At 37.0% G+C, this 18,353-nt stretch overlaps 1 protein-coding gene across 1 annotated transcript in view; it reads right to left on the reverse strand.

Annotated features, from left to right (window-relative positions):
• Positions 1-18,353, reverse strand: part of clmpb (CXADR like membrane protein b) — a 165,117-nt gene that overhangs the window by 12,150 nt on the left and 134,614 nt on the right. The window contains exons 3-4 of the mRNA XM_056479059.1: positions 16,428-16,623; positions 5,549-5,716 (exon numbers count right to left, since the gene is read on the reverse strand). Coding sequence (XP_056335034.1) covers positions 5,549-5,716; positions 16,428-16,623 — 364 coding nt within the window. The remainder of the gene's footprint in view (positions 1-5,548; positions 5,717-16,427; positions 16,624-18,353) is intronic.

Consider the following 18,353-nt stretch of genomic DNA (forward strand, 5'->3'; position numbering starts at 1 on the left):
CTGGGGCCCCTCTAAATGTATGGGCCCTTAGGATCTTCCTAACTTTCCCCCCCTAGTGGCGCCCTTGGCTATTGCCACTGGCTTGCATGGTTCGGAATCTGTAGAGCTGCGCATCGATGGATTTGCTCTTCAGTGTTTGGACTCTCAGTAGTGATTATTAAACCACACTGAACTGAGCTAAACTGAACTTAAACACTCAAAACTGAACTAACTGTTTCAACTTACTATGATCTTCAATTTACTATGATGTGAAGCTGCTTTGACACAATCTACATTGTAAAAGCGCTATACAAAAAAAGGTGAACTGAATTGAATGTTTAACAGAGCAAGGACTTTTTCACAGTATTTCCTATAATATTTTTTCTTCTGGAGAAAGTCTTATTTGTTTTATTTCGGCTAGAATAAAAGCAGTTTTTAATTTTTTAAAGATCATTAAAGATCAATATTATTAGCCTCCTTCAGCAAAATTTAGTTTTGATTGTCTATAGAAGGGCTTCCCGAACTTTTCAGCCTGTGACTCCCAAAATAACAATGCCAGTGACTTACATTTCTTGGAGGTGGTTATAAATATACAGATGTTGCACACACAAACCATATCACCCTGCAGCCGAAGACTGGTTAATCACTGAAGCTAAGCACCTGAGAAAACTAGGTTGCTGTTGGACGTGGTGTTAGTGAGGCCAGCAGGGGGTGCTCAACATGGAGTCTGTGTGAGTCCTGATGCCCCAATAGAGTTAAGGGGACACTATACTGTCAGTGAGCACCGTCTTTCGGATAAACTGAGACCCCCCTCATGATTGTGAAGTGCTTTAGGAGTTCAGCCATATACAATAAATGCGCTATATGAATACACATTACTTACTTACTTACAACAATAGGCCTATATAAACATGAGCATATTGACAACACAAAAAGTGCAACAGTCTAACAATCATTTATTATTATAGTCATTTGTTAATTTGTTTAATTTAATATTAACCTGATCAAGAGACTGATTAAGAGACTGGTGGGCACAGTGTTTTCAGCACAAGTCTATTCTTGGTTTCATTTTGGAGACCGCCACTCAGACATCACCCTCAGTGTTCAGTTGTGGCCTGTATTTATTTTTCATTTATTTGACTGCCATAAAGGTGTCAGAAAGTTGAACCTGGTGCTATAAAATCTATCTGCTGCAGCTGAGACTGTTACTGTGTTGTTAATCTAACGCAAACACACAGATCCCATATAAAAAAATAATAATTGAAAGGCTTTCATTTGCATGTTGTTGTTTTTTATTTAACTATTAACTACTATTTTTATCTTCTGTGGGTTATGGATAATCAGAATCAGAATCAGAAAGAGCTTTATTGCCAGGTATGTTCACACATACGAGGAATTTGTTTTGGTGACAGAGCTTCTACAGTGCGACAGGATGACAGTGACAGGACAAAAAACAGATAATAAATATATTAGTGAATAGTAAATAGTGAATGCAAATATACAAATTGTATATACAGGTATATTACTATTTACAACGTTATATGTGCAGCTGTTATGTGCAAACTGGCATGTAAAGTGTGTTGTTAAATAAGTGTATGTGTGTATAAAAGTGTATAGCAAGTAGTGATGTTGGTTCCACAATAATTATCATCAAGTGTTCATGAGATGGATTGCCTGAGGGAAGAAACTGTTTCTGTGTCAGGCTGTTCTGGTGCGCAGTGCTCTGTAGCGTCGACCAGAAGGTAAAAGTTCAAAGAGGCAGTGTGCTGGGTGTGAGGGGTCCAGAGTGATTTTGACAGCCCTTCTGCTCGCTCTGGATAAAACATGGTTATTATAATAGTTTATTACATTTTTTTGACTTTTGGGAATCACCACTGGTCTACAGAACACACTGTTATACAATGACTTGCCTAATTACCCTAATTAACCTAGTTAAACCTTTAAATGTCACTTTAAGCTGTATAGAAGTGTCTTGAAAAATATCTAGTAAAATATTATTTACTGTCATCATGACAAAGATAAAATAAATCAGTTATTAGAAATGAGTTATTAAAACTATTGTGTTTAGAAATGTGTTGAAAAAAATCTTCCCTCCGTTAAACAGAAATTGGGAATAAATATATACAGGGGGGCTAATAATTCAGGGGGGCTAATAATTCTGACTTCAACTGTGTACTGTGATATGGACTGCAGTGTCAGTGAATATTGAAGCACAGAATGTTCAGTTTCTGTCGTCTTACAATATGAGGACATAAACTTCATTCAGTGATGGAGATGGTTTCAATATCACATCTGCTGTAGATAAAAGCAGATTATGTGTGTGCCAAAAAATAAATTGTGGATGTTTCACATCTATTTGATCACTATTGTGCTTGATATGAATCTGAAATCTGTGTTTTATGGCATTTTATACCTCATCATTCATTTTCTTTTCGGCCAGGTTCCTTTATTAATCAGGGGTCGCCACAGCGGAATGAACTGCCAACTTATCCAGCATATGTTTTACACAGCGGATGCTCTTCCAGTCACAACCCATCACTGGGAAACTATAGCACATGTGTTTGTACTTGTGGGGGAAACCGGAGCACTTGGAGGAAACCCACGCTAACACAGGGAGAACATTCAAACTCTACACAGAAATGCCAACTGACCCAGCCAGTACTCGAACCAGCGACCTTCTTGCTGTACCCACTGTGTCACCGTGCCACCCCAAACCTCATCATAATATCAGAAAACATCAGACAAAAATGATTTTCTAAAATAAAAATTAAACCAGGGCGGCACAGTGGCTCAGTGGTTAGCACTGTCACCTCACAGCAAAAAGGTCGCTGGTTCAGTCCCAGCTGGGTCAGTTGGCATTTCTGTGTGGAGTTTGCATGTTCTCCCCATGTTGGTGTGGGTTATCTCCGGGCGCTCCGGTTTCCCCCACAGTCCAAACACATGCATTAAAGGTGAATTGAATAAGCTAAATTGTCTGTGGTGTATGAGTGTGAATGAGAGTGTATGGATGTTTCCCAGTGATGAGTTGCAGCTGGAAGGGCTTCCACTGCGTAAAACATTTGCTGGATAAGTTGGCGGTTCATTCCGCTGTAGCGACCCCAGATTAATAAAGGGACTAAGCTGAAAAGAAAATAAATAAATGAATAATAATAGTAATAATAATAATAATAATAATAATAATAATAATAATAATAATAATAATAATAATAAAAACAGATTGTGCTCTAAATGATCCACTGTTTGATAAACTGTGGAGAGCTGGAAAGTAAATCGGCCAAAGAAAGCTGATTAGAGAGAGCAGGTGGTCAGTGATGAGTGTTTTTAATGGTTGAGTGTGCCTGAGAATTGAGCTAAAGAGACTGTAAAACAATATTGAGCCCCGATGATCTGGAGTCAGCAGGAGAAACAGCTCTCAAACACTACATTACTCTCACATCCATACACTACTCTCCATTCTGTATAGATCTTGCACTTTGTTTTCCAAGCAGAACCCTAAGAGATTAAATTGTAATATAACAACAGCCGCTGAACATCTTTGTTTTGATTATTTTGCAGCCTGGTCATTGTTTAGCCTACATGAAGTCCTTATGATGCATATAAGACATGGGGTTCTATTTTAACGATCTAGATGTAAAGTCTAAAGCGCATGGCGCGAAAGCATTAAGGACATGTCTGAATCGACTTTTGCTATTTTAAGGTGGGAAAAATACAGTCTGCACCCTGGCGCATGGTCTAACAGGGTTGAGCTTATTCTCTTAATGAGTTATGGGTGTGTTTTGAGCATAACATGCATTAAACCAATCAGAGTCTGCGTTGGTGAAAGTTACTTTTGAAAGTAATGTATTACAATATTGAGTTATTCCCCCCAAAAAGTAACTAGTTGTGTTAGTTACTTATTATGGAAAGTAATGCACTACCTTACTTTTGAGCTACTTTTGTGTTACTTTTCATACCTGCCTGAGGCTTGATCTCTTTCAGAACTTGCAGAACTCCAGAACTCTTTTTTTAAATAGAAGAGCTCTGTATTTAACCACACACTGTACTATATAACCTACATCTTCATTTACCTTAAAAAATGAATTTAAAAAAAAATTGAATAATGTTACCTTCTGAGAACTTTCTGACGCTACACATGCCGCATTTACCGATTAATGAAAGTTGAAAGCAATGTGTTTGCTACTTTTGTAAATTTGTCTTATTAGTTCAGTAAAATCACTGTCCATTGAGAAAATCCCCCTTTCTTCCATGTGTTCAGAATAATGAGAATACTTCCATCACAGAAATGTAAGGCTGTGCCATCTTGGTTTCTATCTGCTCCCGCGGGGAGCTCATTCTCTCACTGAGTGTGAGTCAACGTGATTGCACCAACACAATCTCACGGCAATTCGTAACTTTTTGATTTAGTGGCTAATTCGTATGAATTCGTATGATCTAATTCGTACAATTTAGTATGATTTGCTCACCCCCCAATGACGGTTGGGTTTAGGGGTGGGGTTAGGTGCCACGGCTCCTTTTTAAAATCGTACAATTTCATACGACTGAACTCGTACGAATTCGTACGAATTAGCCACTAAACTGACAAAACGTAAAATACTTATGTTTTCTTGTGAGATCAGGCTGGATTGCACCCATTTTAATTACGCTATTTATTTTTTAAAAGCCAATTAATTAATCTAAAAAGTAATTCGCATCACATTTATAAAAATAACTCACATATTATTGCTTAATTTTTTCAAGTAATGTGTTACTTTACTCATTAGTATTATTATTACGTAACTTGTAATGCATTACCCCTAACAATGATCAGAGTCTCATCTCCCATTCCCTTCATGAGTCAGTTGCGTCGCACCATAGCGCATTTGCTATTTACATGGCGGACTCTGTGAGTGTGAAAACTGAAGTTTCATTAGCGAGAATACAGTCAAACAGACCATCTGCAGCATGAGGATAAAGAACAAGTCTCCATTCAGCCGCTTTACTTTCCCTTTACCTTACTTTTACTCTTTACTCCTTTCATAGAGTAAGGAAATGATGGAAACTCACCCCACTGAAGACGTCTATTAGCCTACATACTTAATTTAATGTTTTAAAAAGTTTAAGTGCAAAGATTTGTTTAAAACTATTTCTAAATTCAGTTCTAATTTCCAGCAAATGAATAAATGAACAATATTAACGAAGTGTGTTCGAAAAACTGAGTTACATCCAAACACACGTCCTGTTCTTATACCCCATATGGTGATGCAGACGTCCTCAAATTCCCACAGGTGGACAAATCTAAACTTATTTTCATTAAAACAAATATAAATATGCAGATAAAAAATAATACTGCTAATAATATTAACATTATACAAATGCAAATTGTCATGAATAAACTGAAAATGCCCCTGTATGTGTGTGTGTGTGTGTTAATGTGTACTGTATGTACGTGTGTATATGTGTGTCTTGATTTATGGTGATAAATGGCGTGTGTGTGTGTGTGTGCTGAGGTGTGCATGTGTGTAATTGTTATGTGACAGTAAAAGTAATGCGTTATCCACAATTAGCTGTGGTGTGCTGGAGTTTGACTCACCGATGAGAGCGAGGGGGGGTAGTTTCCCCACACTCTTGCCTTTATCCAGGACTCTCTCCCACTTATAGTGAATGGGCTCAGATCCGTCTGAAGATTTACAGCTCAGTTTCACATCACTGCCCTCCAGCAGCCTTCCGTCCGCCCAGCACCGCGGTTTCGAGGGCTTCACTGTCAACCAGAAAACACTCATGTTTAGTAAATTAGTCTCTGCATATCTTCATGCAAAGCAGCTTAACCATAGAAACCGTATCCAGGGTCAAGGATCAGCTCTTGTTGGGTTTTAACCAATGACCTTCTGATGACCGGCCCAGAAAATCTGTCTGTCTGTCTGTCTGTCTGTCTATCTGTCTATCTATCTATCTATCTATCTATCTATCTATCTATCTATCTATCTATCTATCTATCTATCTATCTATCTATCTATCTATCTATCTATCTATCTATCTATCTATCTATCTATCTATCTATCTTTCTATCTATCTATCTATCTATCTATCTATCTATCTATCTCTATCCTTCCATCCGTCCGTCCATCCATCCATCCATCCATCCATCCATCGATCCATCCATCTATCTATCTATCTATCTATCTATCTATCTATCTATCTATCTATCTATCTATCTATCTATCTATCTATCTATCTATCTATCTATCTATCTATCTATCTATCTATCTATCTATCTATCTATCTATCTATCTATCTATCTGTCCATCTATCTATCTATCTATCTATCTATCTATCTATCTATCTATCTATCTATCCATCTACTGTATGTATCCATCTATCTGTCCATATGTCCATCCGTCCATCTATCCATCCATCCATCCATCCATCCATCCATCCATCCATCCATCCATCCATCCATCCATCCATCCATCCATCCATCTATCTATCTATCTATCTATCTATCTATCTATCTATCTATCTATCTATCTATCTATCTATCTATCTATCTATCTATCTATCTATCTATCTATCTATCTATCTATCTGTCCATCTATCTATCTATCTGTGCTAAAACATGCTAGCAAAGCTAAAATTGTCAAAGGTTAACAATATTCAAAAACTACAATAGACCTTTTTCATTTAATGCAGAATGACCCATAATGCATTGTTTTTCACGGATAGTGAGGATGTTCGGAAAATCCAGTTGTCAGCTTGATGCATTTACAGAGTTGCATTTGGACAGTTTTGAATAATAATTATAATCTGTTTTACTACTTACTATTTATGTCTGTGAACTAATATTTAATTTGATCAGCACCCCCTCTTGGATAGATTATTTGAAACAAGTGATATGGGACCAGAATTCAAGGGTGACCAATATTTTTTTCTATATATTTCCATATATGTAGGTCCTATCAGGGGTGCCGCTGGCCGGTACGGCTCCTATATGACAACATTCTGATGTTGTCGCGGACGAAAGTGAAGAGGGGGGAGGGGGAGTCGGTAAGGAGGGGGGAGGTTCTTGATTGGATTTGAGGGGGTTGAGGTGGTGGTTGAGGGTCACAGACGAAAGTGAAGAGCGGGTAGACATTGGGAGATTGATTCCTAATACTAACTCTGGGGGTCCCAAAACGGAGTGGAGCCTTTGAATCGTCCTAACTCCCCTAACCACTAGTAGCATCCCTGGGCAATATATAAATGCAATTCACAAAAATGCATGACACACACATCTCGCCCAGCTTTCCTAGCATACACTAATGGGGTACAGGGACTTTTAACTTTCAGTAAGGCAGCTCACAGAATTTGCCAGTAACCTGGGTTAAGCACTTCCGGTGAACTGTATGCTATTGCAAAATCGGCAAGTTTAAGGTCTGTTTTCTTTAAAAATCAGCGATCTCCACTGGCTGAGTGATATCTGATATAAAGTGGGTCTCAGATTGAACAAGAAGCACTGCATTAAATAACTTTTTTCTCCATCATGTCTTTATAATATGAGCATTTATTTTACCCCAGTATATTCAATAGAGTTTCTGCGCTAGCCTGCAGATTCTGACAGGCGCGTGCGAGTAAACTGCTTTTTGTCATGTTTTACACTTGAGCAACTGAATGAATGCCAAAGTCTGTTTAACTGATTGTATCTTAACTACATTACAACATTGATGCTGTAAATGGAACCATATAAAATGGAAAAAAACTCACAATAATTGGTCACTGGAAGTTTGTCAGTATGGGAATCACACTAGCTGGGTAAATACCCTACTGTCATTCCATTACAAAGTCACTACATTTAAGATTTCGTTTCTTTAAAAATCAAGGATCTTCACTGCTTGATTGATATACGATATATAATGGGTCTCAGACTGGATAAAGGGCACTGCTTACCATTACAAATAAGGTAATTTAATTTACCACAGTGTTTTCGATGGTGTTTCTGAACTCTGCTGCTGCTCCTGAGAGTGCCGACTATCCTGACTACTTAACTGATTATATTTCAATTAAATTACATTATCAGTGCTGTAAAAGGAATGTTATGAAATTGAAAATAGTTACATTAACCTTTCACCGGCAGTTTATCGGTAGCTGAAAAACACTAGCTGTGCATGTAGCCCATTGAAAGAGTGGCAGAAAGGGAAAATGCAGGTATACAGAAAAACACATACCGTGGTATGTACAATACAATAGCAACATGAATTAAATGAAACATATAAAAACACATTAAATACCCAGATGATGCACTTATTCCACAAATAAAATTAAATTTCAAGCTTTTTAAAATGTAAATCTAATCTCTTTCAGCAGCACCTTCACATTTTAAGCTTCTAAAACTTATTTTGGAAGTTAACGTCAAAGTTTTTCCTCTCTCTTTTGTGTTCACACAGACTTCAGAGCAGTATTTCAAAATTACACAAGAAACTCAAACTTGCAAACACAGCACGCTGGCATTTTTTAGAAAGAAATCAATATCAAAGAGGCGATCAATCTTAGTGGTGACATTTGGGGAGAGGGGTCAGGAGTTGTTGTTCTCCCCTCTGACCGAACGCAGCAGATCTGGAACAACATAAAGGCCAAAACTGTTACCAGCTGACCTCAGACCAGTCCCACTAGTGTCCTGCTTACCACAGCACTGCTCTAAACTGCTCTTGGGTCAGTGAAAGGGTCTGTCCAGCGACGGATCTGTCTGGAGGCTGAATGACACTGAAGAGACAGCCTGTGACTCCACTGACCCGTTCTCTAAACCCATCTGATAAACACTGGGAATTGTGTGGTCAAGATATAATTGTATATATTTATGTCTTTGTTTTGTAAGTATAGAAAGAATAATTAATAATTAAAAGTATTTAGGTGTCACAGTTAAGGCTTATCGACAGACCGACTGCTGTTTTATAAGACTGAAGGGATCTCTTCTGTGAAAACAACCATCCTGGATGTACTTTTTTCAGCTTATTACATGACTACTAGCCACAAAACTAGATTAAAAACAAATGAGATAAAAAGAGATAAAAAACATTGTTCTGAGCTGTAAAAGTTTTTCTCTATCGCTTTGGCGCATTTTACTTAACAGTCTTAACATTCTCTAAACCAGGCATGGGCAAACTCGATCCTCGAGGGCCGGTGTCCCTGCAGAGTTTCGCTCCAACACTAATCAAACACACCTGAACACCCTAATTAGTGTCTTCAAGATCACTAGAAAGCTACAAGCAGGTGTGTTTGATTAGGGTTGGTGCAAAACTATGCAGGGACACCGGCCCTCCAGGATCGAGATTGCCCATCCCTGCTCTAAACTGTGAGTGCAAATGTCAAAACTGTTTGCTGGAACTTCAGTTCAATATTGCGTGCCTGCAAAATGTTGTTACTCAGCCAAAACATTTCATTCATGCATCAAAACCGAGCTATTGTGCCAGTAATTTGGCCAAGGCCACCAAAACATAAAGCGCTCTATTCCAGCAAGAAGGTTACTGGTTCGAGTCTCAGCTGGACCAGTTGGCATTTCTGTGTGGAGTTTGCATGTTCTTCCTGTGCTCGCGTGGGTTTCCTCCAGGTGCTGCGGTTTCCCCCACAAGTCCAAAGACATGCACTATAGGTGAATTTGGTAAGCTAAATTGTCCGTAGTGTATGTGTGTAAATGAGTGTGTATGGGTATTTCCCAGTAATGGGTTGCAGCTGGAAGGGCATCCGCCGTGTAAAACATATGCTGGATAAGTTGGTGGTTCATTCTGCTGTGGTGACCCCGGATTAACAAAGGGACTCAGCCGAATGAATGAATGAATGAATGCAATCTTGCTTGACCAATTACTGTATTGGATATTTCATATTTCTTGTTACCACAAATAAAGATTATGCTAATTGTATTGCAATTAGAGGTCATTTATCAATTTAGCAGACTATACAAATAATGTCAATCTCAGATATTTGTTGTGTAAACATATGCATTTACAAACGTTTGATAATTGAATGAATGTGATAGCTTGAAGTTATGAAGTGTTTGATAGTTCAAAAGAGAATTGATTTATCAGTTTTGATCAACAAGCCATATGCAATTAGTTCTGGTGACACTTTATTTTGATGGTCCATTTGAGTATTAGAAGACTGTCTGTTGATTCTGCTCCTTCAACAGACATTTAACTGGATATAAGATACTTTGCAAGTACATGTCAACACACACTAACCCAAACCCCAACCTAACAGTCTACTTATATTCTAATGAGCATTAGTTGGCATGTAGATGCAGTGTAACTTAAATTCAATGAACGGACCATCAAAATAAAGTGTGACCTTAGTTTTTGTCCAGCCTACAGAAAATTGCACTTACTGTTTGCACACATGCCAAAGCATTTGCAATTGCATTTCTTAAATCAATAAGAAATGCCTATATGATATGAACAATAAGCTAACTGTTTAAAGATCTAAACAATGTTGTTTTAAAGAATACAAATTTAAATTGAGAATTGAGCCAAAGCAATTGAGAAAAACTGTAAATGCAAAGCTGACAGAAACATAAAACAGCTGTATGAAGCCCATACACTAACTTACGTATTATTCAGCCACAAGATGACGTCAAACAAAACGCAAAGTCGACAGAAACAAAACCAGCTGAATGAAGAATACTATCATTTGGGTAAAATTGATCAATTTAGATGTAACAAATTAGTAATTTACATTTACATTTACATTTACATTTACATTTAGTCATTTAGCAGACGCTTTTATCCAAAGCGACTTACAAATGAGGACAAGGAAGCAATTTACACAACTATAAGAGCAGCAGTGAACAAGTGCTATAGACAAGTTTCAGGTGTGTAAAGTCTAAGAAGCAAAGCATTAGTAAATTTTTTTTTTTTTTTCTTTTTTTTTTTTTTTTTTTTTGGAGAGAGATAGAGAGAGAGAGAGTACAGTTAGTGGTATAGCCAGAGAGGCAGTTGCAGATTAGGAAGGAAAGTGGAGACAAAACAGTTGCGTTTTTAGTCGTTTCTTGAAGACAGCAAGTGACTCTGAAAAAAAAAAAATAGTAAAATAAATAAATAGTAAGTGAATTTAATTTTAAGGCTGGTCCAAAATTATACAAAATCGACATTGTACCAAAGTAAAAAAAATAAAAATAAATAAACAAATTTTGGTCTCTATAGTAAGCTGTAGTATTTTTACTTTGTGCGAATGTAAGTTTTTTCTTGACCACAATAAATAATTTTGATTAAATGTTAAGTATTACAGCTTTTCTTGATTGCTTTGATGCAGTCGTCAACTGAAACAGTTAACACACAGGCCTAAACAGCGGCACTCATGGTCAAAATGACTTATTTTGCTTGCAAAAGACTCGAACTGTGATAAAACATTTAAAACATGCAATAAAAGCGAATTTTGCCTTCAAACAACACAAATTGCAAACAAGTATATGAGCTCTTTCAATCAAGCATTACACAACGGACAACAAAATACAAAGTACAGAACTCAGTGTGAATCAGTGCACCATTGCTTATCATTGTAGCCTATTGCCAGTGCCGTTTGTCGTCTTTCAATGTAGGCTGTGCCAAATTTTCCTTTTTGCAAAGAATTGGATCCAGAATAAGAAATGCTTTGGTTAAAATTGTATTGACTCCATGACATTTTTTCAAACTGCGGCTGAAAACTGAAATACTGTAAAAAAAACAAAAAACAAAAAGAACCCATTTAAATACTGTAAATATTGCAGCAAACACATGTAAACCAAAGTAAAGGAAAATCTATAGGGAGTATAAAGCTACGGTCACACTGGGCTTTGTGTGTGCGAAATTCTGTCGTACGGCGCTGCGAAAAGGGCCAGGATTAAACAAGATGTTTAGACATTTCTGTACAGAGAGGTCGTGTTTTGATCCTCGATTGGTCTCAAGCAGTCTAATGATGCGATTTTGCAGGTCAGAGTTCACCAAGCTTGAACTTTGCACCGCAGCAACCTGCGAAACTTGACGCATGACCCTGCGTTTCCGGTCTGAGGCATTCGCGTGCGTATGAATGGAAGTCTATGGGAAGAAAAGCCCAGTGTGACCGCAGCTTTCGACATATCCGGGTTTGCAGACTGATTGCTAATTAAAGATTTGTGTGAAGGAGTGTCAAACCGGGGCTTTACAGATTTCATACTAAGCTTGATAGTTTCTAACAGTTAGGAATAGATGGTTTCTGTTTGGTTACCATAGCTAAAACAATGGAGTTTGGACTGCTTGAATGACATCCGTGTTAACAGTTTTGAAAATTGTCGAGGAAAATGTGTCAATCCAATGAGAAAGAGTTTACACATTTGCAAGACATGTCTTCTGCTCTGCTGGGATAGTGATGAGGAAAATGAAGTGGATCCTGTTTCTTTAACCAGGTCAAAGCAAACAAGAAAAACTGTAATTTGATTTTTTTAAATAAACATTTAGATTAATTTAATCTAAATATTTGTTATTTTTTTTAAATCTTACATTCGCACAAAGTAAAAATACTACTGCTTACTATAGATCACAGGTCTCAAACTCAATTCCTGGAGGGCTGCAGCTCTGCACAGTTTTGCTCCAACCCTGATCAAGAACAGCTGATCCAACTAATCAAGGGGATCAAGACTCTTTTGAACACTTGATTATTTGGATCAGCTGTGTTTGATTAGGGTTGGAGCAAACCTGTGCAGAGCTGCGGCCCTCCAGGAATTGAGTTTAAAGCTACGGTCACACTGGGCTTTGTGTGTGCGAAATTCTGTCGCATGGCGCTGCGAAAAGGGGCAATAAACAAGTTTATTAGACATTACAAAAAGCTAGCGATTGCTCCATGTTTTAGATTTCTGCCCAGAGAGGTCGTGTTTTGATCCTCGATTGGTCTTATGCAGTCAAGTGATGCGATTTAGCAGGTCAGAGTTCACCAAGCTTGAACTTTGCACCGCAGTAACCTGCGAAACTTGACGCATGACCCTGCGTATGAATGGAAGTCTATGGGTCAAGTGTCAAGTGTGACCGCAGCTTAAGACCTGTGCTATAAATGTTAATGTTTAAACCAAAGTTAAACGATACTTTGAGAAAAAAATTACGGGAATAAATAAAATGGTTCAAAATAGAATTTTTCCAGTGAAAGGGGGATTATGGCAAGGCAGCACTGAGCTAATCTTCTCTGATATGTTAATAAATGAGAGTAACTCTAGGGTGGAGACCGGATTTAAATCAGTCCATCCTCCATTTCTCTCTCCCTTTTCAACTTCACACCAATATCCTGTTCCTCTGTGACTAGCGTGCTAATCTGCTAATGAAATGATTTAGGAAATAAAATTAAGACTGCTCAGCATAAGTCCTTGAAAATATGAACTAAAAGCATATGGCAAGGATGAGTTAAAATAAAAAAAGAAACATCTAGTTCTTCTCTCTTGGCTGAACATGGCGGTGTCAGAGATATGACGCTTCAGAAACCCTGTGGTCTAATAATGGAAACCAGACACAGCGAAATATTAAATCATAAGAAGCTCATCTGAACCTCATTTGGGATGACAGTAAACTGTTTTGCTAGAAGAAGAGAAATGGCGTAAGCTCCTAATTCTGCCTCTTCTGTTTTTGAGAGATAGAGCTCAATCAACGTTCCCTCATCCCACCGTTCAAATTAACATCCTCTCCATTTGCCGTGCAAAATGAAGCAAAAAAAAAAAAGGCGGGTTAGAAAGAGAAGAGTGTTTCTACAGGTGGTTTGTCAGGTCCACTCACCTGTGTTAACTCACTTCGTAAATGCACAACTTTTTAATTACAATTTTTAGTTGTTGAGTGATCATTAAATGTTCAAAACTGGTGCAAGTGTTGATTAAAATCAGACAGAGAGAGGAAAGAGTGTGTTTTCTTCAGGTGGTTTGTCAAGCCCACTCACCTGTGTGAGGCACACTCAGAAACATTACTGTAAAGTGCTCCCTATTGTACATTATAATCCTTATGCAACTGAATTGGGTTGAAACAATTATTTATTTTCTTTTTATTGTTTATTTATTTTTAAGTTTGTGATTTATTATAGCTGCTAAAGTAACCTTTTTCAGTTTACCTCAATATTGAGATAACACTGTGATGAATCGCAGTGGTGGTCTGTAACAAAGTAAATGTAATTCGTTGATGTACTTGAGTAGCTTTTTTATGTATCTGTACGTTACTGGAATATTTCTATTTGGTGAGACATTTGTACTTAATAATAATTAATAATAATAATTTATTACATTTATATAGCGCTTTTCTAGACACTCAAAGTGCTTTACTCATTGGGGGAAAATCTCCTCATCCTCCACCAGTGTGCAGCATCCACCTGGATGACGCGGCGGCAGCCATATTGCGTCAGATCGTACATCACACACCAGCTGATTGCTGGGAGATATGGGTACCATGATGGACAGAGCCCAGTAGGCAAATTTAGCCAGGATGCAGGGTTAAACCTTTACTCTTTTCGAAGGACATCGAAACGACCACAGAGAGTCAGACCTCGGTTTAACATCTCATCCAAAAGACGGCGCTCACTGAGCAGTGTAGTGTCCCCTTCACTATACTGGGGTGTTAGGACCCACATAGACCGCAGATTGGGCGCTCCCTGCTAGCCTCACTAACACTACTTCCAACAGCAACCTAGCTTTCCTATGTGTTCTCCCATCCAGGTAATAACCGGGTGCATCCCTGCTTAACTTCAGTGGGTGGCCACGTGAGAGTTGCAGAGAGCTAGCTGCCGGCCAAACTTCACTACTTTAACTTCTCTACATATCAAAGGTTGAATATTCAGCCTGATCTCACGAAGAAACGTAACTATTTTACGCTTTGCCAGTTTAGTGGTAAATTTGTGCAGTCATATGAAAATGTGCGATTTTAAAAAAGAGGCGTGGCAACAAACCCCGCCCCTACACCCAACCGTCATTGGGGGCTGAGCAAATTGTATTAAAATGTATGAATGAGATCATAAATCCATATGAATTAGCCACTAAATCAAAAAGTGAGATTGTATTGAAATATCTGACTTTTTACTCAATTACATTTTGCAAATAAACCATTAATTGAATCAGCCTGCCTGAAATTGAGTTATTTTATTAGGTTCTTATGGAAATTACTGATTAATCAAGAGTCTTTTGACAAAAAGTAAATTATATATAGTATATATAAATAAATTATATATATATATATATATATATATATATATATATATATATATATATATATATATATATATATATATAGTTGAAGTCAGAATTATTAGCCCCCCTGTTTATTTTGTCCCCAATTTCTGTTTAACGGAGAGATTTTTTTCAACACATTTGTAGACATAATAGTTTTAATAACTTATTTCTAATAACTGATTTATTTTATCTTTGTCATGATGACATTAAATAATATTTGACAATCTTTTTCAAGACACTTCTATACAGCTTAATTTGACATTTAAAAGTTTAACTAGGTTAATCAGGTTAACTATGCTAGTTAGGGTAATTAGGCAAGTTATTGTATAATAATGGTTTGTTCTGTAGACTATCGAAAAAATTTGAGTAAAGGGGCTAATAATTTTGACCTCAAAATGTTTTTTAAAAAATTAAAAACTTTCAATATATTATATTACAATATATTATATTTTTATGTATATATATATATATACATGCATATATACATATAAATATATACACACATATATATATACAAATATATATACAAATTACTATGATATATATATATAGGGATATTATTGCCATAATATATCATAGTAATTTAGATACTTAAGTACTTTAGTTACACTTTCACTCGTTTACTCAAGTGAAAGTGTAATGGGAGCACGTTTACTTTAATATTTTATCTACACTGAAAGAAATATCTGTTAATGGACAGTTTCTGTATTTTCTGATAGACAAGCGTTTTTTGTTTATTTACAGTTGTGAATTGTATTATGGGATGTTGATCTCTGCTCTGTCCACTTTTTTGATGTGGAAAATTCAACTCTACAGTTTAATAAAATTACTTTTTATTGACATTTTAGTAGTTTGAAATAATATAACGTATAAGAAACAATATATAGACAAATAAGTCTTTAAAATAACAGAAAATGTACTGGCAGTTTAATACAAAGTTTTTGTAAAGTAAAATACAACACCAACCCAGACAAACTATCCCTTTAAGCTGTTAAAAATGTTAGTAAATGTCACTAAGTAACTTTTCAAGGTTAAAAGTTGTTGGAAGAAAGATCAAGGTCCCATAATGCAATTTAAAAGCATAAATAAACAGGCAAAAATAAAAACGTGAATTACAAAATATGGAAATCTACCAATACTTTGTACAGTTTAGTATACTTCTACTCAAGTATTTGGTTTGTGCACTTTGATTAATCGCAAACAAGAAAATGTGATACTGTCAAAAGCCTAATAATCTAGATTATGTCACTAACGGACAAATTTGGTAATCAGAATGAAGGTGAAATTGAATCAAGCAGAGTCTTACCCAGCACAACGAGGTTGACTTGGTCCCAGTGGATCTTGCCGCCGGTCTTGACTTTACAGTGGTATTCTCCAGAGTCGGTCAGCTGCAGATCGCTGATCAGCAGAGATGCGTCTCCATTCAGATAGTCGCCAGCAAATGACAGACGACTGGCTTGATTGTCGTTAGTGTAGACCTCGTTGTTGAAGAACGTGATGATCTGTAAAAGTCGAAGAGATGAGCTGATTTTGTGTAAATGTAGATTAACTTTCTTGTTGCACTCAAAAACAATGATGTTTGTTCAAACTACTTATTAAAATTAGCTGAAACGACACAATTGTTGAATTTTTTTGCGGGACAACTTAATTGTTTTATGTTCAATCTACTTAAAGTTAACTTAATTCTCTCATGTCGCCCGAACACAAATCGATTGTGTGGAGCCCAGCATTTTTTTTACAGCGTGGCTTAAAACAACAGTAAGCCTTTATTAATTCATAGCTGGTGTTCATTTCTTTTTTAATGCCTAAAAGAACACTAAAACTGTACTCATAATCTAATTCATTCATTCATTCATTTTCTTTTTGGCTTAATCCCTTTATTAATCTGGGGTCGCCACAGCGGAATGAACCGCCAACTTATCCAGCATATGTTTCACACAGCGGAAGCCCTTCCAGGCGCAACCCATCACTGGGAAACCCATACACACTCATTCGCACACATACATACACTATAAACAATTTAGCCTACCCAATTCACCTGTACCTCATGTCTTTGGACTGTGGGGGGAAACGGGAGCACCCAGAGGAAACCCACGCAAATGTAGGGAGAACATGCAAACTCCACACGGAAACGCCAACTGAGGCTCGAACCAGAGACCTTCTTGCTGTGAGGCGACAGCACTACCCTACTGCGCCATTGCATTGTCCCATAATCTAATGATAAATCGTTATCATTTTATTAAATGTTCAGTGATCACTCGTTATAAAGCGTTTTTTTTACAGAGCATTGTGTTCTGCATCCTGGGGTGGGTTTCCCAAACAACGACAGAACTCACGGCAGAACTATCATAGTACGATACATTGTTTAGGAAAAGAACGATGTAGTGACGAGTGTTTCCCAAAACCCATAGTTTCTCTGTCGCAGATCCGTCATTTCAACCACCGTGGTTATTACGTAAAACGCCCATAATGACGCTCTAAACGGGGTGAAGGAACTACTACTTTAGAGAAATACCCCATCATTTCTTTGTGCAAATTATATTGTTTAATACAAACATGCATTTAAAATAAAATCCTAAATTAGTTTTGCTAAAAACATGCACTCGCTTTCCATATTAATTGAAATTTATGTAGATGGCACATGTAGGGCCTCTGTTTCCTTTACAAATATTATTGAGAACATTACATATTCTATTTTAAAACATAAAATCACTTACAAAAGCTAACACATATTCTAATATCATATATAAATCATATAAATAAATAAATAATGAGGCTATTTATTTAAAAAATACATTCAATATTTATTATTTATTAGGAAATTTAAAAAATCCTACTTTATTAATAATATTAATGACATTATTGATGACGATGACGATTATTATTATTATTATGTAGGATATTGTTTATTTATTTATTATTTTTTAAAGGTCTACTTTTACAATTTCAAGAGTTCCCACTTAGATATGCTTGGCGTATAAAGCAGGTTTGGCATGCTGTCCTGGGAGAGAACCCTGAGCTCGGAGATATTTGAGCCCAGGGCTCCCGCCCGGTCGATAAGCATATCAGGAGATCCGAGATCAGGTAGGTCTCGAGAGCTCCCCCTTTAGAAAAGGGAGGAAAAGGAGGAGATGGGGTGGAAGGGGGGATTCTTCCAAACGAAGACAGAACAGTAGGGAGAAAATGATCCATTTATAGTAAACTAGGATCACTCTGATTGGATGATTACTGA

The sequence above is a fragment of the Danio aesculapii genome, chromosome 18 (assembly GCF_903798145.1).
Source record: "Danio aesculapii chromosome 18, fDanAes4.1, whole genome shotgun sequence".
Taxonomy (NCBI): Eukaryota; Metazoa; Chordata; class Actinopteri; order Cypriniformes; family Danionidae; genus Danio; species Danio aesculapii.